This window comes from Myxine glutinosa, chromosome 3 (assembly GCF_964187855.1).
Source record: "Myxine glutinosa chromosome 3, kmMyxGlut1.1, whole genome shotgun sequence".
In the NCBI taxonomy this organism is placed as follows: domain Eukaryota; kingdom Metazoa; phylum Chordata; class Myxini; order Myxiniformes; family Myxinidae; genus Myxine; species Myxine glutinosa.
Window position 1 is genome coordinate 2,084,747 of NC_136263.1, and position 26,207 is coordinate 2,110,953.

General features: G+C 44.0%; 1 protein-coding gene across 2 annotated transcripts in view; it reads left to right on the forward strand.

The window, feature by feature from the left end:
• Positions 1-23,835, forward strand: part of PBDC1 (polysaccharide biosynthesis domain containing 1) — a 77,636-nt gene extending 53,801 nt beyond the window's left edge. For both annotated transcript variants that reach the window (XM_068111354.2, XM_068111356.2), the window contains one exon: positions 22,260-23,835. In XM_068111354.2, the coding sequence (XP_067967455.2) occupies positions 22,260-22,399 (140 nt within the window). In that variant the 3' untranslated portion in view covers positions 22,400-23,835. The remainder of the gene's footprint in view (positions 1-22,259) is intronic.
• Positions 23,836-26,207: the final 2,372 nt, after the last annotated feature.

A 26,207-nucleotide genomic window follows, 5' to 3' on the forward strand; every position in this document is an offset into this window, starting at 1 on the left:
CGGCAAACACGACTGCGACTTCGGTTGGACGATGATACCGTTGACGCGATGCGATGTTCCGCCACCACTCAGCGATTCCTCTAGCCTGTCGATGTTATCGAATGCTAATACAGTCGGGACCGAAGGGTGCACATGTGACGGAAGTGGTACTGTATCTTTCTCCACACTTGCTAATTTGTCTATGCATAGCGCTGTCTCGATTTCTTCCAGAACTGTGTACGAACATCCGTGCCCGAGTCGATTCAATATTCTGATGACCTCTGTATTACCGGTGAGCGTTTTCATGACCCACGGAAGTAGGACATGCTTCGATGTTCTGATGGTACCCCGGTGTACAGCATTGATGATATCTTGAGCCATCGACCATACCAGTGTGTCGGCACGCGCAGAGCTACCCCCACTCCCGCAAATCAAAGTATGCAGAAATACACGAAGAGAATCTGGTATCTTCACGTAATATGATCTGAAGTGAGTTCTGCTGGCTGAGGCGGCCAACGTTCATTGTAATGAGCATCTTTGATCTGGTGTCGCAGTGAAGTAGCTGCACGCACAATGTTACTTTCACCGTCCGTTCGTTCAAATGCTTTCACTTCTGCTTTCAGGTTTACGCACTCTGCAGCAATCTCTCGCTTTGTCAGATTATCGGGCATCAAGTATACACGGTGTTTCACATTGAAGAAGATGAGCGATTCTCCAAACTCTCTTTGTAATGTGCGCTGCAGATTCTTCTTGATGGAGTCACGAACATCAACTGAAAATGTATCTGAAGACAGGATATCTGTTGCAACATCAACTATTGGAACAATCCTCGGGTTCAAGAACAAGTCAGTGCGAATGAAATTGAATATACATCGTATCATTTCTTTTTTCTCGATATTATCTTCAATGTCAGTTTCTACTTGAGGTTTTTGGGGCCGTGTGTAGTTTCTATAGCAGGAGAAGTGGTAGTGAGCCTCAGCTGCAACCATATCTCGTGTAGTCAATGCCAAAACTCTCTCATCATTGCGAGCTGTCGCAGCATCTCTTATTGCCTTATCTGCTCGAAGTTCAACAGCCAAGACAACTGTTTCACGGGTACGACTGCCTTTTATGAATTTTGAAGCACGCTGGCAAAAAATGCATTTATCATCGTAGACCGTTGAAGTTGATCCTGTCTCTTCCCGTGATGATCGCCGTCGCACCGCATCGCCAGTATCAACTGAAGAACTTCTAGCTGCATTGGTCAAAGTAGCTAGGTGGTTTTTGTGAGTGAAGTCTGATCTACAAGCCCTATGGTATAATATTGGAATATTAGGAAGTTCAACTGCGCCTTCTTGGACTAGCTTTAGAATTGGATAAAAGTTTCTAACTGCGGCTGCGTCACACAATGTCTTCCAAGAACTGTTGCCCGCTGCCTTGCTTAGTTCAGAGAATGGCGACTTCTTGCTGCACAGGATGCACGTTCCGGACTCAGGTTCAATCTTCGCCCGTTTCGCCTCGACACCGGCCATCTCAGCTGAAAGAACAAAAAGACTGACGTTAGATTACTCCGATATCCGAAAAGCTCGCCAGCTTACATAGACATACTCATCCAAGTCAGTGAACATGTTAGATGGCGCCACAATACAACTCTATAATAGAGTTGTATGTGGCGCCATCTAACATGTTCACTTTTAGTTCTTAAGCCACCCACCCCCCCCCCCCCCCCCCCCTCAGAAATTAATCAGGTCACCGCAACAAATCTCAGACTGAGATATAGAATATAGAATATAGATATAGAATAGACTGACGTCACTTTCGGCACTGGGTTCTGTGGGTTGATTTATCGGCGGGAAATTCCAACTGACATAGTTTCGGTTTGTGGAAAGTGCATGCCTTTTCATATATTTTTTGTGTACACTCGTGGTGGATGATATGTTTTAGTTTTTGAGTTATTTTTATAGACAGATAAACGGTGTAGCACAATGCATAATTTGGAAAATCATACCAGTGTTGTTTCACTAAAAAAAGTACAAGTCTAATAATAAAATATTGAAAAATATATGATTTTTTTTCGATAATTGATTTTTATAATAATTAATCTAAAACAAAATGCTTCATATTATTTTTTATTTAGACGGTACACATCGGACGTATATTTAGTCGTCAACCGCACATCGATAGCTAGTATAGAAGTCCAGATACACGTGCAACAATGTACCCCACCAAATGGGCATTTTCGAGCTGGGTGGTTTCAAAGATGGCGTCCATCCGGGCACTAAGCTACCGTTCTCAGATGTGCATCACACCTTTTCTGACACTTGAGACATTGGTCTAATGGAAAATCATAATGAGAATTACTCCCCCCGCCGGAGCATTCACTTCAAAATATGGCCGGTTGGCTCAAGGACTAATAGGGATTCTTCAACATTATAATTAAAAGGATAGTGGGAAGTCTGAGGGGATTTTCGTTATGCTGTTCAAGTATGATTAAAAAAAAAATTCAAATCATCATTATTATTATATTATTCAAATTATATTTGAATATATTATTATATTCAAAATAATAATTATTATACCTTGTATTATACCCAAAACACACAAAATCGCTGAAATATGTAGTTTTTGCTTTTCGACTGTAATTATGCAATATCATCTTTATGTTGTTCAAATGCGGTTGTGGTTGTAATATGATATATCTTTATGATCTTTTCGAGAAACAAAATTGGACAATCCTTAAGTAAAGTCAGAAAAATATAGGTTTCATTTCCCCTTAAATCATCAACCCTACTCCTGTTATGACCAAAAGTCCACAAGTAATCTCAGCAAAAATATCTCACCAGGTCAAATCTGGCTGCGTATCATAACCATAGTCATTCACTGAACATTACAATGTTAACATATAACTGTTATTTGTTGCATTATTAAAATAAACACACATATTTTGCTACTGAATCATCCTCGAAGTGGTATAAAATCACGAAAATGTCATCATTAATCTTCCTCATCATCATCCTCTGAGTCGCTTGTGGTAGGTTCTTTGTTTGGGTTTTTGCATTGTTCACCTCCCATGCAAGTGCAGGCTTCTGTGCATGGGATGTTATTGTTCTTGCAGGCACATACGTGGCTGCGTTGACATGCAGACACTTTACACTGTCTTGCACGCGGTCAGCTCAACTAGTCCAACTGGAGCAGGGTCTTTGGTCATGAGGGTGGGCTGGAGAGTTCCATCTTCGATGTTCCATCCATTACCATCTGGATTTGGTAGTGCTTGGTTGGGGAGCAATGACGTCTTCCAGATGAATGACTGATAGGTTAGCTCGATAAATGTGTTGCCTCATACTGTCAGATGTTGGTGGGAGGCATTCACTCTTCTGCCTTTTCTGGCAGAACATCCAATATCTGATTTCGTCCGCCATGTCACCTGCTGCTTGAGCTGTTGTGTACAGGAAGCATATGAACCGCTCACAAGCACGGACAGTATCCTAACAACAAAATTGGATGTATCTTGCCTGTAGGGGCTAAGAGAAAAAATAAATAAATGAAATCGGTCAAAATCTCAGATTTACGCCTCGGACACCACCCCCTCATAGAAAAGTGGCTGCCATTTATTGTTGCTGCCACAATTCAACTGCACATCAGGGCTGGATTTGTTCTATAGATGTTCCCCAATCACCTGGATGTGACACACCAACTGTGAAGTGGGTGTTGCATGAAACCATTTTGAGCAGATTCTGGCTCCTGGACTATATCCCTGTCAAACTTGCTTTGCCTCCACAAATGGAACTGATAAGGTTCTCCTTGTATCCCCATGTATTTATCCTTCATGTCGTTTACATCCATGACCTGCAACGTGTGTATATAAAAAAAGAAGTTTCAAGCAATAAGTTTACACTTCATGTCATTCGTCATGTATACTACATCACAGACGATAGAGATAACTGCTGGGGTTGGTCAGTGCAAAGTGAGCCGCAGTCAAACACAATATTACTTGGTTGAAGCTAAATTTGCTTCCGTGCAAAATCCAATCTCAGACAGACAGTCTTTACCTAAATTAATTGAAGGATGTGGCACTTTGTGTATATTCTTCACAAAAGATTAACCAATGTACTCTATTGAACTGCAAAATAAACTACGGCATCACAGTTAAGGATCCTCTTCATCACAAGTTTTCCAATTGGGGGGTATTGATGAGAAAACCCCCATTAGGAAATATAACTTGCGGCACATGACGTTACATTTATCGTTACCTGGACTGAACGAGTCTGGAAAGTCACGCACAAATCACGTCCCTCACAGAATATGTGTACATGTCTGCAAATTTCCAATTGAACAACCTCTGTGAATCGGCCACCAATGTGGTCGAAGTCAGTGTAGCAATGGCTCGGCATCATTTAACATGCAAAGAGTTAGCTCACACCATCAGGATGGTTCAACGGGGAACTCGGTGAGCTCCTGCTTCCCGATACAATGGTCAAGGTAGTGTCAATCTCGGGAACTGATGGGGTACCATCGACATAGTTCGTGGAGAGACCCCGTTGCGGTCGCCCAAGGGTCACAACCACTCGCGCATCGATCATTTTCTTGTTAACATTGCCAGAGGAAACCACTTTTCAAAAGCATATCTCCAGACTTACCTGTAAAAAGGCAATAAACCATCATATTCATTCAAATTGTGTGGAACAGGCTTTTTATGCATATGGACGGTGTGGAACAGGCTTTTTATGCATATGGACGGTATGGAACAGGCTTTTTATGCAATATGCATATGGACGGTGTGGAACAGGCTTTTTATGCAATATGCATATGGACTGTGTGGAACAGGCTTTATATGCATATGGACGGTATGGAACAGGCTTTATATGCATATGGACGGTATGGAACAGGCTTTATATGCAATATGGGTGGTATGGAACAGGCTTTATATGCAATATGCATATGGACGGTATGGAACAGGCTTTATGTGCATATGGACGGTATGGAACAGGCTTTATATGCATATGGACGGTATGGAACAGGCTTTATATGCAATATGCATATGGACGGTATGGAACAGGCTTCATATGCATATGGACGGTATGGAACAGGCTTTATATGCAATATGCATATGGACGGTATGGAACAGGCTTTATATGCAATATGCATATGGACGGTATGGAACAGGCTTTATATGCATATGGACGGTATGGAACAGGCTTTATATGCAATATGCATATGGACAGTATGGAACAGGCTTTATATGCATATGGATGGTATGGAACAGGCTTTATATGCGTATGGGTGGTATGGAACAGGCTTTATATGCGTATGGATGGTGTGGAACAGGACCACTGCTCCAGATCTCTCAAGCCCAGCACCATTGGCAGCGTACAGACAATGACCAACACATCACAACTTGAGGGGTGAATCACTGCTGTCACATTGTTTTCACCATGACTAGACTTCAATGATGAGTGGGATAGAGTATGGAGATGAGGTTAGGATCAACTTTCTAATTGTGTCATTAAGCAACAGCATCGGTTTTGGTGGGATTAGCTTGATGATATTCAAATTTGCCAAAGAACTGATCTTGAAATCACTCAGAGGGTTGCTTTGACTGGTGTTAGATACAGGGATGAGATACCTGTAGTCGTTCCTCTGGCCCAACAGCAAGGCTCCATCTTCCATAGGCAATAACGCCCATCCAGACCGTGCATGTTGCTGACATCTCTCTACATTGTACCATCTTCACACCTGAATCTGATTGAACATGCTTGGCAGGATATCCTAGGGAGGAGTGTTTGTGGTCGCAAGTCCACCCATAGTTTCATCATCAACCAGAAGTGGCTCTGATCGAAAAATGGCGCGCCATCCCACATTGAGAGCAGGATCATCATCTGTTGTGAATATTGAAAAGATGCACACAAGCTCGTATTGGAGTAAATTAGTGGTCGCCCATGTTATTAAAGCCATTTATCGCAATGAAAACATGTCTGATCATTTGTACACTGGTGTTGCCAATTTGCACTCTCATTTCAAAGAGCTAGGTTGTTTTTGCATAAAACTGAACTTTGGCCTCCATTTACGTCATTTTGTTTATGGAGCTTACAGATCGCTGTGCTAGACCTTTTCAACCAGATTACGAACACAAAGCCTCAAAACCCATGTTGGTTTATGTTTTGTGAAGAGTGTTACGTGTTCGTGTTCCAGTGTTCCGTGTTCCAGCGTTCCGTGTTCGGAAGGATGACAGGCTGAGTCAACCCCCCTGGAGTTAATTCAGCGATCGACCGGGATTCGAACCCAGGATCCTAGGATCCTAAGCTGGCACCCTAGCCGCTAAGCCAACACCAGGCTTTTTGGAAAAATTTGGGAATGTTGGAAAATATTCCAAAATTGGAAAATTTGGGAATGCTAGGGAATTCTTTCCCAGACGAAATTTAAGGAATTTAATCCACTGTCCGAGATTTAGTGAATTTAATCAGCAAAGCCGAGTCCCCAATTTTCCACAGTACAAACCCCAATTTCAATCTGGGTCAATCCCAAATGGATGTTTTTTAGGGAATTGTATCCCGGACGAGCCCCCAATTTCCGTTACGTGTTCCTCCCCGACTTCCTGGTCTCGGTATACCTTCGAACCCCGAGAGGAGCCACGGCAGAAAAATATGTTATCCTGTGTCAAAAATCAATGGTGAAACCACACCAATTGCAAATAATACAAACACCAATAATACAAACAAATATTGTATTAAAAATCTCACAAAAATAACAGTACAACAATAATAGGAATCAAGAGTACAATCAATATCTCCTGTGATGGTACCATCCACTAACATGCATGAGGTAACTCACTGTGCTCCAAGTGAGTGGAAAATAACCTTCCCCAGTGTCTCTATATTCCCGTCTTCGAGCTCAGCGTTGGTCCCCTCCAGAGATCAACGGAACGATGTCGAATCGAAACCAGAATCTCATTCAGAGGACAGGCCCAGACACACCGCCCAAAACAGCCTAAAGGCGCACGCGGCCCAAAGCGGAGAAAATGGTCACGTGGTTAAAGCGGCACAAAGGCGCACTCACGGCGACTGGGAAATCCAACGGCACCCTCCAGGTATGAACTTTCACTGTTCACGGTCAGCGAGCCGCACAGTAATCATCAAAAGCCTCGGTGCACACACACACACCACAGATACGTCTGAAAGCGGTGGAAACGGTTGACGAAGCAAGGAAAGCCTGCTCGACACGCGAAGCGCACGAGTCAAAATGGCCGACGGCTCGTGGTTCTCGAGTCGTCACGACCCCGCGATGATTCTTCGGAATCTAATGCCAAACCTGACATGCAGGATGATCCGTCCCAGCAATAACAACTTTATCGCAGGAATTCCTTTCTCCCAGGAAACCCAAAGTACGTGACTCTTGCTCGACAACGTTCAGTGCAGACCGCAAAGCAACCAGCTTCTTCTCCGACTCTCTCGCTCCGCCCTCTCCTCTCTTCTCTGCCGTCGTTTTCCGGTTCGGTTTCCGGTATCATTTAAAGTTAGCCTTTTTAACTTTAGATAACTGTTCATGAATAATAACCCTTTTGAGAATAATAAATAGTACATAATATCAGAAATATGTCAAGTGGGTGAAAACCACAACAACGGAAGTTACGAATCCGTAACAAGAGTATAATAAAAAGCCATAAATATAATTTAGGAGTGTCATTGAAAGATCCTCATTTTTGATGACATGCTGCATTTCATGCTGAGATGGCATTCGTCCAGCAAGTTTGCAATCGACACTGATCATCACAAACTTCACTTGATTTCCATTTCATCAACCTCCCAGAAACTCAGTTTATTGAAATGTGTCGTAGTCTAAACGAAACGAGACCAAAAGTCTAACAGCGGCGTAGCTGGGCTTGTAAAATATTATAAACCACAAACACATAAGATTAGCTTTTTAAACAGTCGCTAATGCTGCTTATAACATTAAACAAAGAAATTTGGAGGAATCCTGACATCCATGAGGTAAGTTTTACTGACAGAACTGGGCAAAGATCTACTGTAATCTATATACCCCACAAGGGTTGGGGTAGTGCTCATTTACCAAGCAGCTAGCTAGCGCTTGCCAAGCCAGTTGTTCCTTAACGATTTTGAATGGAGTTCTTGCTCGAATGCTTAAACCACTTGATGATCTCTCCACAAGAAACTTGGTAAATGAACACACACCCAATGTTCTTGAGATCCAATCACAGATGGACTGTAATCGAAATCCCCCAAAGATGAATTAACCTTCCTGCCACTCCCGTAGTGAGCGGGTATACTTGTAAATTAAAATGTCGGTTGGTGTTGTTAGCCGTTGTAATGACATCATAAACGTAATGACGTAACGGACACAAAACTGCCGCTACTTTGTTAATGATATATTTAACTTCCAGTAAGTTTGCAGTAGGGTGGTCCACAGATATATGTAATATTTAATACTATTAAAAATCCATGCTTCCCAAGGCTGCCCTTGTTCCTATGTTTATAAAGATCTTATGAACCAAATATGAGGTCAATTGGAACTTATTTAGAGGTTGCTCAAAAAATAACATTTTTAATTTATCCTGCTTTTTCAGATGGCAGAAACTCGCAGCTCTTCCACAGTTTGGTTGTTGGGCAAGTCTGAAAATGAAATAACATGTGGGGGACTACCAACCAAAGGACACACATTGCAGAAAATGGTGTACCATCACATACAAGAACACCATACATTTCGTGAAAGTGCCAAACTTAGTGTACAAGCTGTGTGTGCATACTGGGAGAAAGCACGAATTCCAGTGCAGAGAGTAGATTCCTGTGAGTGCCAACTTTTGAAGTTGTATGATGCCTACAAACTGGTAAAGAAAAATAGAACCAAGACATTCGAAAGCGATAGAGTGAAGGAGCAGATGTTCAAAGATGATCTTCAATCCCTCTTCGATATCCCACCAAATGATGCGCTTGAGAAAATGGCAAATGAAGAAGACAAAGCATTCCTTATCAATTATCATGCAGCGTGAGGATCCCTCAAGTTCACGTATGGGATCTGTGGACAACACTCTGGCAGTGAAGGAGAACAGAAAGCGTATCAGGCTTGAGAATGAAGATAAAAGAAAGAAGAAACATGCTGCTGAGACTCGAACAGCAATGCAATCTGTTCCATCAACATCGGCTGTGGTTGATGATGATGTTGAGTCTGAGATTGAAAGCTCCGATTCAGGGGACAATGAATTCAAACTCCAAAGTCCATCTTCTGCCAAACAGGCGAAAAAGGCTCCCATCAAGGTGATAACTCCAGCAATAGTGGCAACTCTGGACAGAGTAAATCTCTCAGATCGGCGTGCGATGTTTGTGACCAGTGCTTTTGCACAATCTCTTAGTCATTCCATTGAAGACATTTCTCTGTCATGCAGTGGAATTCGTGGAAGGGAAATAATGGCCACTGAAGAAAAGGCAAATTTCTCATGTAATAGCCCACTCCTACTACACTGGGATGGGAAAAACTGCTCCCTGATTAAACTGGCAATCACAAAGAATCTGTTGATCGGGTAGCGATATTTGTAACTGGTATGAATACCGAGAAGTTGCTTGGAGTCCCAAAAAATCCCCAAGGCACTGGTGTAGCACAAGCAAATGCATGCATACAACTTCTTGAGGAGTGGAATGTCAAACAGTTGGTGAAAGGCATCGTGTTTGACACCACTGCATCCAACACATGGCTGAGAAACGGAGCATGTACCCTAATTTTGAAGCAGCTTTGGATGCTAAGCTTGTCTGGATTGCATGTCATCATCATGTGTTTGAAGTAATGCTCTCTGATGTTACAACTAAAGTCATAGGACCCACTAGCGGACCTGAGATCAGACTGTTCAAGAGGTTTCAGATACAGTGGCCTTTAATTGACAAGAAGAGGTTCCAAGTAGGAGAAGATAAAATATTTTCCGATAACCTTGTTGAACGTCAGAATATGATACATTTTTATGCAGCTGCACTCGAAGAACAACACCCACGTGATCACTATGAAGAACTTCTGAGACTATGCCATACATTTCTGGGTGGATGTGAGGCCAGAGAGGTGAAATTCCGTGCCCCAGGAGCTATGCACAATGCCCGCTGGATGATGAAAGCCATATATGCTCTCAAGATGGTTCTCTTCAAAGACCAAATAAAGCTAACATCACGTGAATTGAAGGGAATCACACAGATTGCTCTTTTTGTTGCACTTGTGTATGCGAGATTCTGGCATGAGGCGCCGCTACCCACAAAGGCACCTCTCAATGATTTGCTTCTTCTTTCAACCCTTGATTCTTACCCAGATATGGTTGTCCGTGAAACTGCTGTCAAAGCATTCACTAGACACCTCTGGTATTTGTCAGAACACCTTGCTGCATTATCTCTTTTTGATAGCCAGGTGGATGATGAGACAAAGGCAAAGATGGTGAAGAACTTCAAGCGGGCTCCAAAGCCAAACAATCTTCATAGGATAGATGCTAAAGCCTTCAGGCTTTCTGACTCAGTGGACACCTACATCACAAGTCGATCTCTTGAATTATTTGGTGTTGTCATCTCAGAGTCTGACAAAGAAGTATCCCCCATAGTTTTCTGGAAAAGGAGCCACACCTCTGGAACACAGACAACTCATACCAAGAGCTAGGGAAGAAGATACGCAGCATGAAGGTTATCAATGACTGTGCTGAGCGAGGTGTTGCTCTCATCCAAACCTTCCATGACACTCTGACCAAGAATGAAGAGCAGAAGCAATTTGTGTTGAGAGTTGTGAAACTTCATCGTGAAAACTTTCCAGTGTCAACCAAAGCCATCTTGTCAAAGAAGTAGGCAATGTTTTGAAACACAAGTTTCTGAAAACAATGTTACGTAAAATCATTCAAATTATGTGTATTCTGATGTTTACTTTGTTTTAATTGTTCTGATAGATTGGTTTTTATCGTCTCTGATAGATATTTTATATTTTCTGATGGATGATTTATTTTTTCCGAAAAATGATTTATTGTCAAATTAATACATGAATGTTTAATCTACTGTTTTGTTTTTAATCTTAATTTGACTATATGAATGAACATTGAACAATGAACAATTGAACATACATGTACATTGTACAATGGTACATTGTACATAATTATTTATTAGTTTACAAACAAACAACAACAAATAACAATAATAAATAATTTGAGTATTTGAAAATAGATATTTATCTATGAATTGATGTATGATGCTAAAAATTCTGTATCTTATTATTCATTAAAATTTGTCAACATTTTGAGCAACCTCTAAATATTGTCCAATCAAGCTCAAATTTTCACCACAAACTAATCTCTTCAATAGGAATAGGGGCAGTCTTGTGGAGAAATGAAAATCCAATCTTCAAATTCTTGGACCACCCTAGTTTGCAGTCACTACGAAGGGATTAGTGCTACAATTAGATTTACTATAATATTAACGTTACGTTATCATTATTTCGAAAATAATGTTACCATTAAAAAACCGAGGCTAATTCCTTACTTTTATTCTCCGTTAATACTGCGGTTATTAATATTAGTGCCAAACACCGCTCATCATTGATCATGAACCTTACACCGCTTCAATCCATTGACTTTGTATTCACGACATTGGGATTAAAGTGTTATGGTCATATTTACTATATTATTATTATTACTATTACGAAAACGATACTACTGAAACGATACACTACTGTATTAAGAAACCTGGGCTTAATTTGTCCGAAGCGGTCGAAGGTGAGGCATAACACCTAAGGCCTATACATACCATACCATATTGTTGGAAGAGACATAACGCTGATGCTTTCGATATTTCATGATCATTTTCACAATCGGTTTGTTTGTGTTTCATACACAATGAAAAACGTAAAGGTAGAGCATGGCAATTGTGATATATGACAGGTTTGACGATATGTTCAGCATTAACGACATATAAATCAAAATGGCGGTGTGCCACCGCACCGCCGTAATGACATCAGACATAATCACATCACCCTGTCATGTGACCAGATTTTCAGCTCTGATTGGTATACGTTTGAGGGGACATACAGTGCATTCAGAAAGTATTCAGACCCCTTCACTTTTTTCACATTTTGTTATGTTGCAGCCTGATGCTGAAATCGTTTAAATTCATTTTTTCCCTCATCAATCTACACTCAATACCCCATAATGGCAAAGGGAAAACAGTATTTTAGAAAGTTTTGCAAATTTATTAAAAAGAAAAAACGGAAATATCACATTTACATAAGTATTCATACCCTTTGCTATGACACTTGAAATTTAGCTCAGGTGCCTCCCATTTCTCTTGATAATCTTTGAGATGTTTCTACACCTTGATTGAAGTCCACCTGTGGTAAATTCACTTGATTGGACATGATTTGGAAAGGCACACACCTGTCTATATAAGGTCTCACAGCTGACAATGCATAACGGAGCAAAAACCAAGCCATGAGGTCGAAGGAACTGCCTGCAGAGCTCAGAGACAGGATTGTGTCGAGGCACAGATTTGGGGAAGCCTACAAAAAAAATTCTGCTGCATTGAAGGTTCCCAAGAGCACAGTGGCCTCCATAATTCTTAAATGGAAGAAGTTTGGAAGAACCAGGGCTCTTTCTAGAGCTGGCCGCCCGGCCAAACTGAGCAATCGGGGGAGAAGGGCCTTGGTCAGAGAGGTGACCAATAACCCGATGGTCACTGTGGCTGAGCTCCAGAGATCCTGTGTGGAGATGGGAGAAACTTCCAGAAGGACAACCATCACTGCAACACTCCACCGATCTGGGCTTTATGGCAGAGTGGCCAGACGGAAGCCTCTCCTCAGTGAAAGACACATGAAAGCCCGCTTGGAGTTTTCAAAAAAAGCACCTAAAGGACTCTCAGTCTGTGAGAAACAAGATTCTGTGGTCTGATGAAACCAAGATTGAACTGTTTGGCCTCAATTTTAAGCATCATGTCTGGAGGAAGCCAGGCACCGCTCATCACCTGCCCAATACCATCCCAACGGTGAAGCATGGTGGTGGCAGCATCATGCTGTGGGGGTGTTTTTCAGCAGCAGGGACTGGGGGACTGGTCAGGGTTGAGGGAACAATGAACGGAGCAAAGTACAGAGATATCTTTAATGAAAACCTGAAACGGAGCGCTCAGGACCTCAGACTGGGCCGAAGGTTCACCTTCCAACAGGACAATGACCCGAAGCACACAGTCAAGACAACGCAGGAGTGGCTTAGGGACAACTCTGTGAAGGTCCTTGAGTGGCCCAGCCAGAGCCCTGACTTGAACCCAATTGAACATCTCTGGAGAGACCTGAAAATGGCTGTCCACCAACGGTCCCCATCCAACCTGACAAAGATTGAGAGGATCTGCAGAGAAGAATGGCAGAAAATATCCAAATCCAGGTGTGCAAAGCTTGTCGCGTCATACCCAAGAAGACTCGAGGCTGTCGTCGCTGCCAAAGGTGCTTTAACTAAGTACTGAGTTAAGGGTCTGAATACTTATGTCAATGTTATATTTCAGTTTTTTCTTTTTAATAAATTTTCAAAACTTTCTAAAATCCTGTTTTCTCTTCGTCATTATGGGGTATTGAGTGTAGATTGATGAGGGAAAAAATGAATTTAAACGATTTCAGCATAAGGCTGCAACATAACAAAATGTGAAAAAAGTGAAGGGGTCTGAATACTTTCTGAATGCACTGTACATACATATACACAACAACATGCATTTTAAGGCCATTTTCCCTGCTAGAGCGGGGGTTAGCCTTGCGGTCCCCATGACAATCTTCTCCATTTTGCCATATTTTCTGCATCTCTCCTTGTTAACCCCCTTGCCCGCATTTCTTCTTCCACCATCTTTAGCCAAGTCTTTCTCGGTCTTCCCTGTCCTCTACTTCCTTCTACATTCATTTCCATCACTCTTCTCAACCAGTCACTTTCATCCTTCCTCAACACATGACCAAACCATCTCAACCTGTTCCTCTTCACAGCATCCATCACAGGCTCTATTCCCATCATCTTTCGCAATTCATCATTTGTCTTCCTCTCTCTCAACGATACTCGACACATCCACCGAACCATTCGCATTTCCACCCTTTCCAGCCTTCGTTGCTGCTCCACATTCATTACCCATGTCTCGCTCCCATAAATCATAACACTTCACACATGCAGCATACACCTTTCCCTTCAGCTTCAACATACATATATGAATTGTCACAGATCTTCAGATGTCACCTCATCTTCAGCACTGTACATACATATATACATAGATATATACATACATATATACGGACGGACAAACACTGTTCTAGACGGCTTTGCCCGATGGGCTACGCTGTAAAAACAACCATCATCGGCAATCTGCCGAGGAGAGGGACAACTGAGAAGTAAAACCCGGGTAGGTGGGACTCGTAAGCCTTGATCGGCAATCTGCCCAGGAGAACGACAACTCTGATTTGAAATCAGGTAGGTGGGACTCGTTAGCCTTGATTTGCAAAATGCCGAGGAGAAGAACAACTCTGATGGAAAAACCCGGGTAGGTGATACTCGTAAGCCTTGATCGGCAATCTGCTGAGGAGAAGAACAACTCTGATGTAAAACCCGGGTAGGTGATACTCGTAAACCTTAATTCCCGGGTTCATTAATCCCCCTAACTATGCCCATTGCCCGGGAGGAAACCAAAACACACACGGTGTAATAAATAAAAAAACCAAAACCAAAACACAAAACGCACACCGACTAAAGGTATTTAAAATTAATTTCAATGGTTGCTAGAAGACAGGGCAGCATGTAGAATTATACCAACATAATCATAAGACTTTAAACAAACAAACAAAAAAATACATACTTTGGGGGGCAACCCACCCCACCCATCATGGGTGATGAAGGTTGTGGTTAAGTTTAATCGGAATTGCGTGTGTAGATTCTGACAAGAAAACAAATACCTTTTTTAGGGGGTAGACCCCCTCCCCCCCACCCCCCGTAGACCCCTAAAGGGGCAGATTTTTTAAAATGCCGTGAACAAACTGCAGTACATCGCGGGTGATGAAGGTTGTGGTAAAGTTTCATTGAAATTGTGTGTGTAGTTTCAGAGGAAAAGGCAAATCCATATTTTGGGGGGTGGGGGTGGGGGGGGTCAAACCTGGATCCACCTTGACCCCTCAGACCCCACCTCGTCAGACCCTGATTCTTTTTTTTTTTCTTTTTTTATGCCGTTAACAAATTTTAGTCACAACACCACAAATATAATTTGTGCCAAATTTGGTGGCAATCCCTTCAGCGGTTTCGGAGAAGAAATTTTAAGTGTTGACGGGCGGACGACGCGTCATCGCATAAGCTCTCCTGAACTTCGTTCCAGGTGAGCTAAAAATGTGGGACACAATGGGTCCACACAATGACCAATTGATCTATTCCATTCTCCCAGCGGCCACAGCCACAAAACCATCACCAGTTCATAGGTTAGAATAATAACATAATTTTTACTTAACGGAACCTCTGACCTTTGACCTAGTGACCCCATAATCTAATCAGTTCATGTTTACACCATGATACATACTTGTACAAAACTTTAAATTGATCCCTTCAGCTGTTCTCAAGTTATAAACCTAATGCAGGCTTTAACCTTTGACCTCTTAACCCCAAAATCAAATCAGTTCATCTTTGCATCATAATACATACTTGTACCAAATTTGGTCGGAATCCCATCGCTGGTTCACAAGTTATCACAGTAATAGGATTTTCTTTGCTTAACATGACCTCTGACCTTTGCCATTTGACCTTGTGACCCCAAAATATAATCAGTTCATCGTTACCTCATTATACATACCTGCACCAAGTTTGACAAAGATCCCTTCAGCCGTTCCCAAGCTATCGCGGTAACGAAAACCTATCACAGATGGACGGACGGACAGCCGGACGGACAACCTGAAAAGAGAAGGCCTCCAGTGACTTTATCGGCGGAGGTATAACAAGTCCAAGTATACTTCCCAATTTTGATACAAACAGTGAGATGATACAAACTGTGAGATGATATTTGATACAAACTCACAAGAGAGTCATCCAAGCGATATTTCGCTTGCAATCCACAAGCTGAAGCCAAAAGGCCCAGATAGACGCATGTGGCCATTTTTCTTTTTTATAGACAGAATTACAACTCACTTCTGGTCGTGTGCCTAAGCATGAGCACATATTTTGCTTATCAGAAGGAGGCAAGGCCAATCATCATTAGATTCCAATTGATTCCTGGTTTTAAATTGTCGGATTCCAATGTCATACTTATGCGCATGGGCAGGTATCTGTGTGAATTTTTTTTTTGACCGCAGTGTCAATATATATATATATATATCTCCGGGACACAAAGGTGATCCCGGGGGAGGAGGCTGTTTCACAGCACCACTTGGTTGTCTGCGACATAAGGGTGAAAGGTGGGAGGAGAGCTCGGCGGGTGAAGTACCAACCGAGAATGAAGGTGTGGAGGTTGAAAGAGGTGACAGTAAGGGAGGCATTAAAAGAGAGGCTGAGTAGGGTCGAGGATGATGTGGTTGAGCTTGAAAGTGGTTGGATGTCGATGAAAGCTAGTCTGTTGGGAGCCGTTGGTGAGGTATGTGGATGGACAAAAGGACCACCGAGGCACTCGGAAACATGGTGGTGGAATGATGAAGTTGGAAAGAACATTGACGAGAAGAGGAAGAAGTTCAAGGAGTGGCAGAAGGCGAAGGGTACGGGAGCAGAAAAAGCAGAGCATGAAAGTTATAACTTATAAGGCAGCCAAGAAGGCTCGAAAGAAAGAGGAAGCAAAGGCGCAGGAGGCACGTAGGAAAATGTTCGGAGAACGTTTGGATTCGGAAGAGGGTCAGAGAGCGGTATTCAGGATTGCAAAGCAGATAGCGAAAGAGAGGTGTGATGTGATGGGGGTGAGTTGCTTGAAGGATGAAGTGGGACAAATCGTTGTCGACCCAGATGGAATTAAAGGAAGATGGAAAAGATATATGGAAATGCTGTTGAATACAGAGAATGAATGTGATGGCAACATAGAGAGTAACCCAGTTTTAGGACCGGCAAAGAAGATAACTGAGAAAAGTTGAGGAAGCGATAAAAGCAATGAAGAGTAGAAAAGCGGGAGGGCCGACGGGAGTTGTGGGAGATATGTTGAAGGCAGCAGGAAGTTGGGGTGTGAAGAGAATGACAGAGATCTGTAATCTGGTGGTGAAAGAAGGCCGCATTCCAGTGGATTGGGAACTGAGTACCCTCGTCCCTCTATACAAGGGGAAAGGTGACCTTCTGGACTGTGGCTCGTACCGAGCGATAAAGTTATTGGAGCATGGAATGAAGGTATTGGAAAGGGTGTTGGAGAGGAGGATAAGGAAGAAGGTGAAGATCGACGAAATGCAGTTTGGATTTATGCCAGGAAGAGGAACGACAGACGTGCTCTTTATTGTGAGGCAGTTGCAGGAGAAGTACATGGAGAAGAGGAAGAAGTTGTTTCTTGGGTTTGTTGATCTGGAGAAAGCATTCGATAGGGTTCCACGCGAAGTATTGACATGGGCATTGAGGAAGTTAGAAGTGGAGGAATGGTTGATCAGAGTAGTGATGGCAATGTACAAAAGAGCGCGCACATCTGTAAGGACGAAGGACGGGAACAGTGGTGAGTTTGAGGTGAAGGTGCGAGTGCATCAGGGGTCGGTACTAAGTCCACTACTATTTGTAGCTGTGATGGAGGTGCTGGCTCAGAACGTAAAGGAGGGTTTACCGTGGGAGTTGTTGTATGCAGATTATCTGGTGTTGATTGCGGAAAGTATGGATGGACTGAAGGAAAAGATGAACAAGTGGAAGGAATGTATGGAGACAAAAGGTCTGAAGGTGAATATAGGAAAGACGAAGGTGATGGCAAGTGGTAAAGCATGTGGTGAGGTGGAAAGAACTGGGAAGTGGCCATGTTCTGTGTGCAGGAAGGATGTCGGAGTGAACTCCATTCAATGTACAATGTGCGCTAAATGGGTTCATCAAAAATGTAGTGGTCTGAGAGGGTCATTAACCAGTGTGGCAGCTACATTCAAATGTAAGGTGTGCACATAGGGAGCTGCAGATGGAGGAAATGTTGAGGTGGATCCTTGAGATGGTGTGAAGCTGGAAGGTGTGAAATCATTTTGCTACCCCGGAGACATGCTGAATGGAGAAGATGGATCAGACTCGGCAACGGTTGCTCGAGTGAGATGTGCATGGAAGAAGTTTCGGGAACTGAGTGGCGTGCTCATGAGGAGGGGAGTGTCGTTGAAGCTGAAGGGAAAGGTGTATGCTGCATGTGTGAGAAGTGTTATGATTTATGGGAGCGAGACATGGGTAATGAACGTAGAGCAGCAACGAAGGCTGGAAAGGGTGGAAATGCGAATGGTTCGGTGGATGTGCGGAGTATCGTTGAGAGAGAGGAAGACAAATTATGAATTGCGAAAGATGATGAGAATAGAGCTTGTGATTGATGCCGTGAAGAGGAACAGGTTGAGATGGTTTGGTCATGTGATGAGGAAGGATGAAAGTGACTGGTTGAGAAGAGTGATGGAAATGAATGTAGAAGGAAGTAGAGGACGGGGAAGACCGAGAAAGACTTGGTGAAAGATGGTGGAAGAAGAAATGCGGGCAAGGGGGTTAACAAGGAGAGATGCAGAAAATAGGGCAAAATGGAGAAGATTGTCATGGGGACCGCAAGGCTAACCCCCGCTCTAGCAGGGAAAATGGCCTTAAAATGTATGTTGTTGTTGTTGTTTTGTCAATATATATACACATGGGGCAGTCAATAAGTAACCTTAAAATATTTTTCACGACTTGTTTATTGCATGTACGTGTGGAACAACTGTTATTTTTTTTCAACATCATCTCCATTGCATTCAATGCATTTTTTTCCAGCTCTTTACTAAGGCCTGGATTCCCGTAGAAAAAACATATTTTGGCTTGTGTAGCCATTTGTGCACCGCCTCTTGAACCTCTTCGTCGGATCCGAAAGTGCTTCCACCAAGCACCTTTTTAAGTGGCCCAAAGATGTTGTAATCCGAAGGGGTGAGGTCTGGCGAGTCGGGTGGATGAGGAAGGCACTATAAATGCAGGTTCTCGATTGTTGCATCTGTAGCGCGGGCAGTATGGGGCCGAGCAAATCTTATTCTGCAGCAAAACACCGGTAGTGAGTAGTCCATGATATTTTGATCTGATTGCTGGTTTCAGATGATTTTTATAGAGGTCACAGTATGATGCACTGGTGGATGTGGTCCTTCTCAGCATGTAATGCTTTACAAGTGGGCCTCAGCTATCCCAGAAGAGCATCAGCATCACTTTTTCAGCGGACGACTGTGTGCAGAATATTTTGGGCTTCGGTAAAGTTGAATGGCGCCACTCTTTGCTTGCTCTCTTCGTTTCTGGCTGAAAGTAGTGGACCCAGCTTTCATCTCCAGTCACTATGCGCTGTAAGAAAGTGTTGCCTTCTGTTTCGTAACGTCACGCAGAAGTTCTTAACATGCGTCCACTCGCTGTTCTTTCAGTTCGGGTGTGTTGTCTAGGCAACCACCTTGCAGACACTTTGCGGAACCCCAGCACGTTGTGAATGATGTGGTGTGCTGAACCATGGCTACTGTTCAGTTCGGAGACCACTTCATCCAGCGTAATACAACGGTTTTCCCTTAGCACGCGCTCAACTCCTGCAGCCATTTCTGGTGTGTCGGCTGTGTGAGGCCTGCCGAGAGAGCAGCGTCTGCCACACTGGACACTCCACTTTTAAATTTCCTGTCCCAGTCGTACACCTGCTGCAGCGATAAACATGCGTCACCATATTGCATCTTCATTCTGCGATGGATTTCACTGGGATTCACACCCTCACTTCCCAAGAAACGGATGACTGAACGTTGCTCCTCCCTGGTGCATGCTTCTAAGGGAGCCACCCTTAGAAGGGTGGGAGGGGGGAGGGGGAGGGGGGACCCGGCAGAAGTACCCGGCATTGCTGGGTGGGGGAGGGGAGGGGAGGGGAGGGGAACGGGGGGGGAGGGGAGAAGAGGGGGGGAGGGGAGAAGGGTGGGGGAGGGGAGGGGGAGAAGGGTGGGGGAGGGGAGGGGGAAAAGGGAGGGGGAGGGGAGAAGGGGAGGGGGTAGGGTGGAGGGGGAAGGGGGAGGGGAGGGGGAAGGGGTAGGGGGAAGGGGGAGGGGGAAAAGGGAGGGGAACGGGGCAAATGGAGGGGGACGGGAGAAGGGAAGGGGGAGGGGAGAAGGGGAGGGGTAGGGTGGAGGAGGGAGGGGAACGGGGAAAATGGAGGGGGATGGGAGAAGGGAAGGGGGAGGGGAGAAGGGGAGGGGTAGGGTGGAGGGGGAGGGGTAGGGTGGAGGGGGAAGGGAAGGGGGAGGGAAGGGGATGGCCAGTCAACAATGACGTTGCAGTTCTCATGGTCGGAGAGCAGCACAACAATCGGACATAGTCCTGCATATTCGCAACAGCATGAAGCGGATTTGGAGACTCACCCATCCTGTGACGTCTTCCAGTACCGGCGTTGCCGGGCGGGGGAAGGGAGACCCGTACATTCCCAACCCGTACATTCGCCCTCTCGACTCAAGCTCACTCGGACAAAAGCCTCGCACAAATTACACCATGAAGGCCCAATGGTCATGTCTATGCCACAAATCACGGGCGCACTGAATTGAAAATATATAGAACGCTCATACTCCGTGAAAAGTGAAGCCGCCGTGTCGCCGTCTTGGTCAGCACGACTCGACCAACTCGCTTCGCGGATCTCGTTTTGTGCGGCAATAAACTGCTCCAATCGGTTACGGAAGGGTTGTGGAAAGACGTTTCACAGCTGTTTCAAAGACATTTAATTCATATCGCACAAAATCGATACAAAACACGATCGCATAAAAGGTGAAAAAACGTGTGACGTGTGACGGGATGGAACATCACGTGATCGCTCTGAGCGAATCAGTCTGGCGGTGGGAATGGAACATCACGTGATCGCTCTGAGCGAATCAGCGAGCTGCTCTGGAACCGGCTGAGATTAGCGGGTACTTCGCTGAAATGCGCTGAGGTAAATATGAATAAAAAATATGGATCGTCAAATATTTTGATTTCGGCCATGTTCGTCCCAGGCTCAATGGCCATGTCTATGTCAAATATCAAGCACGTAAGCCTCTCCGTTTAGGAGTCTATCGGTAACATTATACACACACACACACACACACACACACACACACACACACACACACACACACACACACACACACACACACACACACACAGTTTTATATATATATATATATATATATATATATATATATATATATATATATATATATTGTATTTTTAAATGTAAAATATATAATGTCCCATTTCTAAGGTGCAGTTTGAAGTTGTGCCCTTCATGAAGACTTTCACCCCGACACGTCGCAAGTCTGGAAAAGTGTTGTTGGTGTAGTTGTTACTTCCGCCACCAGAGGTGGGCAGAGTTTATGTTTTGACTCCTGTCTGTTTGTCTGTCTGTGAGCAAGATATGTATGGATTCGGCCGAAACTTAGTGGACAGATTGGGTGTTTGACAAGGAAGAATTAATTAGATTTTTCGGTTAAGGTGCGGATCTGAATATCGGATAAAAAAAAAAGTTCAAGTAATGTTGCACCATTTGAGATGCCAAAAATGATATAAAGAACGATATTTCAAAACGTGGACGGATTTGGACAAAATAACGTGGGTGAGTTGCGTCGGTGACAAGAACAAGCCAATTCGATTTTGGTTCAGTTCCGGTTCCAGATCCAGCCTTTCAGTAGATACACACCATAAACTGTTCAGCTTGGCAGAGGTATGCGCACCACCGAGTGTTTTCCTGGTTATTGCTGTTGTTGGGAGTGGATTTTTGAAATGTGCACCCATTGGTCGGACAGCTGCCGGGCCCCATCCACATTAAACATGGATTTACACCCACATTTGTCACTTAACTCCACTTAAAATAGCGTTACGTAATTTTTGAACTGCTGCATATTGGAATTAAACAATCGGCTCGTTCTGATATAACCGTGGTGGAGGGTGATATGGATGAGAGGTGTCGAGTTAATCTTTTAATAACGCATAAAATGTGCGTTTCCCAATTGCGTTGTTCATCTTTTAAGAGCGCTTTAAATGCGCGTTTCCCAATCGGCCTGTTACCTTATTTTGTCCAGGTTGTGGCCACAGTGCGGTTATTCTTGTTTATTTGTCTATGGCATGCCTTTGATTGTTGAATATCATTACATCTAACTTTTTGATCTCTCGTCATCGCAAGCAATGGCTACAAAGTTCCCTCACCCCATCCTTGTCTCTTTAGCCACGAGAATCCAGTTCTACGCGGTAGAGATTGCCCGGAACCGCGAGGGATGCAACACTACCCTGTGGGCCAAGACGACGGAGGCTTCAAAAGATGGAGTGACGACCACGTTATCCGACGATGTCCAAGGTGTTGCGTAGACCCTTTCCAAATTGTGATCCCATCGTGCCCGAGACGAGGACCATCCGAACCATGGGAGAGACAAACGATATAAAATGTGCAAGTTTTCAATTTGGAAGTCAGAAGTTAAAATGGGTCAAAGGCCCTGGAGAGGACTCTTATCAGTATTGCTCGAGTTTGCTTGTCAAGGACACTGGTGTTGCTAGGCAACGCTGGTTTCACGAGCCAGAAGTTGCGCACTTTGTGCAAGACCCGGTTCGCTGATAAGGGCATTCAAGAAGCTTTTCCTGTCTTGCTATTGGCCCAGCCAATGAACACTGGCTATTCATTGAAGGATTGTTGCCGAGGAGCGGTGATGTGTCTAGGTGAGATGTGAAGCCGTCGAGGGTAACACCTGAGTTTCCCCGATTTGGTGATGAATGGTCGCATTTTCAAATGCCCGGAATACATGTTCGCCATCATTTTGTCATGACAGGTTGTAACGCTCGAGCTTGAACGGTGTGCACCTTTGGCCTCAAGTTTTCCTACTCCCTGATCACAAGAACATTTTAGACCAAAGTTCAATATTTTTGTTCCCAGGTCCGTATGGGTGAATTTCTTCTTCCTTTTTTGACCCCAGGGTCAGTTTTATTTAGTAGCAGTCGTAGTTTAACGGCCACCAACTATTCCCACCCTCCTGTGAGGTCGGCCAGCTAAAGTCTGCGACCTTTTACTAACCTTAAGTCTTTCACTAACCGACTGGTCAGGTGTGAGGCTTGACTGGTGCTGATTTTGTAATTTATTCAAGGTACTCGCGATAACTCACCTACTCCTCGCGAAACATCTTCAGCACCCACCAACAACCAGTGCAGGCAAAGGGTCCTTCGGGTTCATGTCCGTGCGAGGGACGGCACGCACATCCAGGTGTTGCCCTGATTGTGAAACACCTGGATAACTGTTCATCGCGGTGTCCACATTTGAATCCAGGCAAGACCGTTTGAAGGCGATTGCAGCGGTGCACATCTAAGGCCTAGGCTATCCTAGCAGGCCATTTTTTTTATTGAAAGGACCTGCCACAATGATGGAGGCCTGGTGACCTGGGCAGTTTCTTTTTCTCTCCCTGAGAACCTAAGAATCCATGTTGGGTGTCATCGTATAATTGGTGCCATGTCGCAGTTGCTCATTGGCGATGTACCTGTCTTCCGATTGCTTTGTGTGCATCAAACGTGTCATGTGACGACGGTTTAAAAAAGGTTTGAAACGTGATCATTTATTGTCTGGTTTCACGTTGCCATGAACAAGGACAACCGCTTAGCCTGGTTGCTTGGCCAAGCATGTTGAAACCATGATCTGTGTGTGTTGTCATTACTTGTGTGGCTCCAGTAATGAAACACCTTATCAGGCAAGCCGAGTACCTGCCCCATCCATTTGCACGATCATTCATCAACACCGAGGAGGAAATAAACGGATTTCCTGACATTGTGGTCCGAGAGCCTTCTTCACTGGACACTGGACTTGGACATCGCTGTGTGGGAGCACGGACCATTGCTCTTACGAAGGGAGGATGTTTATGTATGGCAGCATTTTAAAAATCTTACACCATTACATGTACACCATTGCAGACAAATGAAGAAAGATGTTTTGCTGAGAGACTCGTGTGTGTCCTAACAAAATATGACAAGAAAACCCATGAGGGATCGAAACGCGAGGATCAAAACCCATGAGGGATCTAAACACGAGGATCAAAACCCATGAGGGATCTAAACATGAGGATCAAAACCCATGAGGGATCTAAACACGAGGATCAAAACCCATGAGGGATCAAAACCCATGAGGGATCTAAACACGAGGATCAAAACCCATGAGGGATCTAAACATGAGGATCAAAACCCATGAGGGATCTAAACACGAGGATCAAAACCCATGAGGGATCTAAACACGAGTATCAAAACCCATGAGGGATCTAAACATGAGGATCAAAACCCATGAGGGATCTAAACACGAGGATCAAAACCCATGAGGGATCTAAACACGAGGATAAAAACCCATGAGGGATCTAAACACGAGGATCAAAACCCATGAGGGATCTAAATACGAGGATCAAAACCCATGAGGGATCTAAACATGAGGATCAAAACCCATGAGGGATCTAAACACGAGGATCAAAACCCATGAGGGATCAAAACCCATGAGGGATCTAAACACGAGGATCAAAACCCATTAGGGATCTAAACATGAGGATCAAAACCCATGAGGGATCTAAACACGAGGATCAAAACCCATGAGGGATCTAAACACGAGTATCAAAACCCATGAGGGATCTAAACATGAGGGATCTAAACACGAGGATCAAAACCCACGAGGGATCTAAACATGAGGATCAAAACCCATGAGGGATCTAAACACGAGGATCAAAACCCATGAGGGATCTAAACATGAGGATCAAAACCCATGAGGGATCTAAACACGAGGATCAAAACCCATGAGGGATCTAAACATGAGGATCAAAACCCATGAGGGATCTAAACACGAGGATCAAAACCCATGAGGGATCTAAACATGAGGATCAAAACCCATGAGGGATCTAAACACGAGGATCAAAACCCATGAGGGATCTAAACACGAGTATCAAAACCCATGAGGGATCTAAACACGAGTATCAAAACCCATGAGGGATCTAAACATGAGGATCAAAACCCATGAGGGATCTAAACATGAGGATCAAAACCCATGAGGGATCTAAACACGAGGATCAAAACCCATGAGGGATCTAAACATGAGGATCAAAACCCATGAGGGATCTAAACATGAGGATCAAAACCCATGAGGGATCTAAACATGAGGATCAAAACCCATGAGGGATATAAACACGAGGATCAAAACCCATGAGGGATCTAAACACGAGGATCAAAACCCATGAGGGATCTAAACACGAGGATCAAAACCCATGAGGGATCTAAACACGAGGATCAAAACCCATGAGGGATCTAAACATGAGGATCAAAACCCATGAGGGATCTAAACATGAGGATCAAAACCCATGAGGGATCTAAACACGAGGATCAAAACCCATGAGGGATCTAAACACGAGGATCAAAACCCATGCGGGATCTAAACACGAGGATCAAAACCCATGAGGGATCTAAACATGAGGATCAAAACCCATGAGGGATCTAAACACGAGGATCAAAACCCATGAGGGATCTAAACATGAGGATCAAAACCCATGAGGGATCTAAACACGAGGATCAAAACCCATGAGGGATCTAAACACGAGGATCAAAACCCATGAGGGATCTAAACATGAGGATCAAGTTTTGTCAATTCAAATTTTCACTTGCAATTTATGAATGAAACAACGGGGGCGGGGCCTCCACACGCTGCGTCAAGGTGAACTTTATCTGCTGCTTTAAGCTGCGGCTGCACCTGTACGATTTATTGTTAATGTTTTTACATCGTTGTGCTTACCTTTTTTTAAATTCGCACAATAAATGTGCGATGTGAGGCCAAAGCTATTTTGTCCGCGCGATTATCGATTTGATTATGATATTGTTGGTTAATAATCGATAATTCTAGGCGGCAGTTTTAATTTATGTGAAATTTCGATGCCGAAGTATCCTGAAGAGGGATTACCGTAATTAATGTACAAGGTTAGCCGATTGATCCTCTCACCTCCTTTGCTCGATGAAGCTTCTTCGGCCACGCCTCCTGTTTGGACTCCACCCCTAGCTCCGCCTTCCCGCAAGGCTGCGTCTGCTGGTGCAAGAGGATATTGAAGCTTTTCGGCCACGCCTCCTTTTTGGACTCCACCCCGAGCTCCGCCTTCCCGCAAGGCTGCGTCTGCTGGTG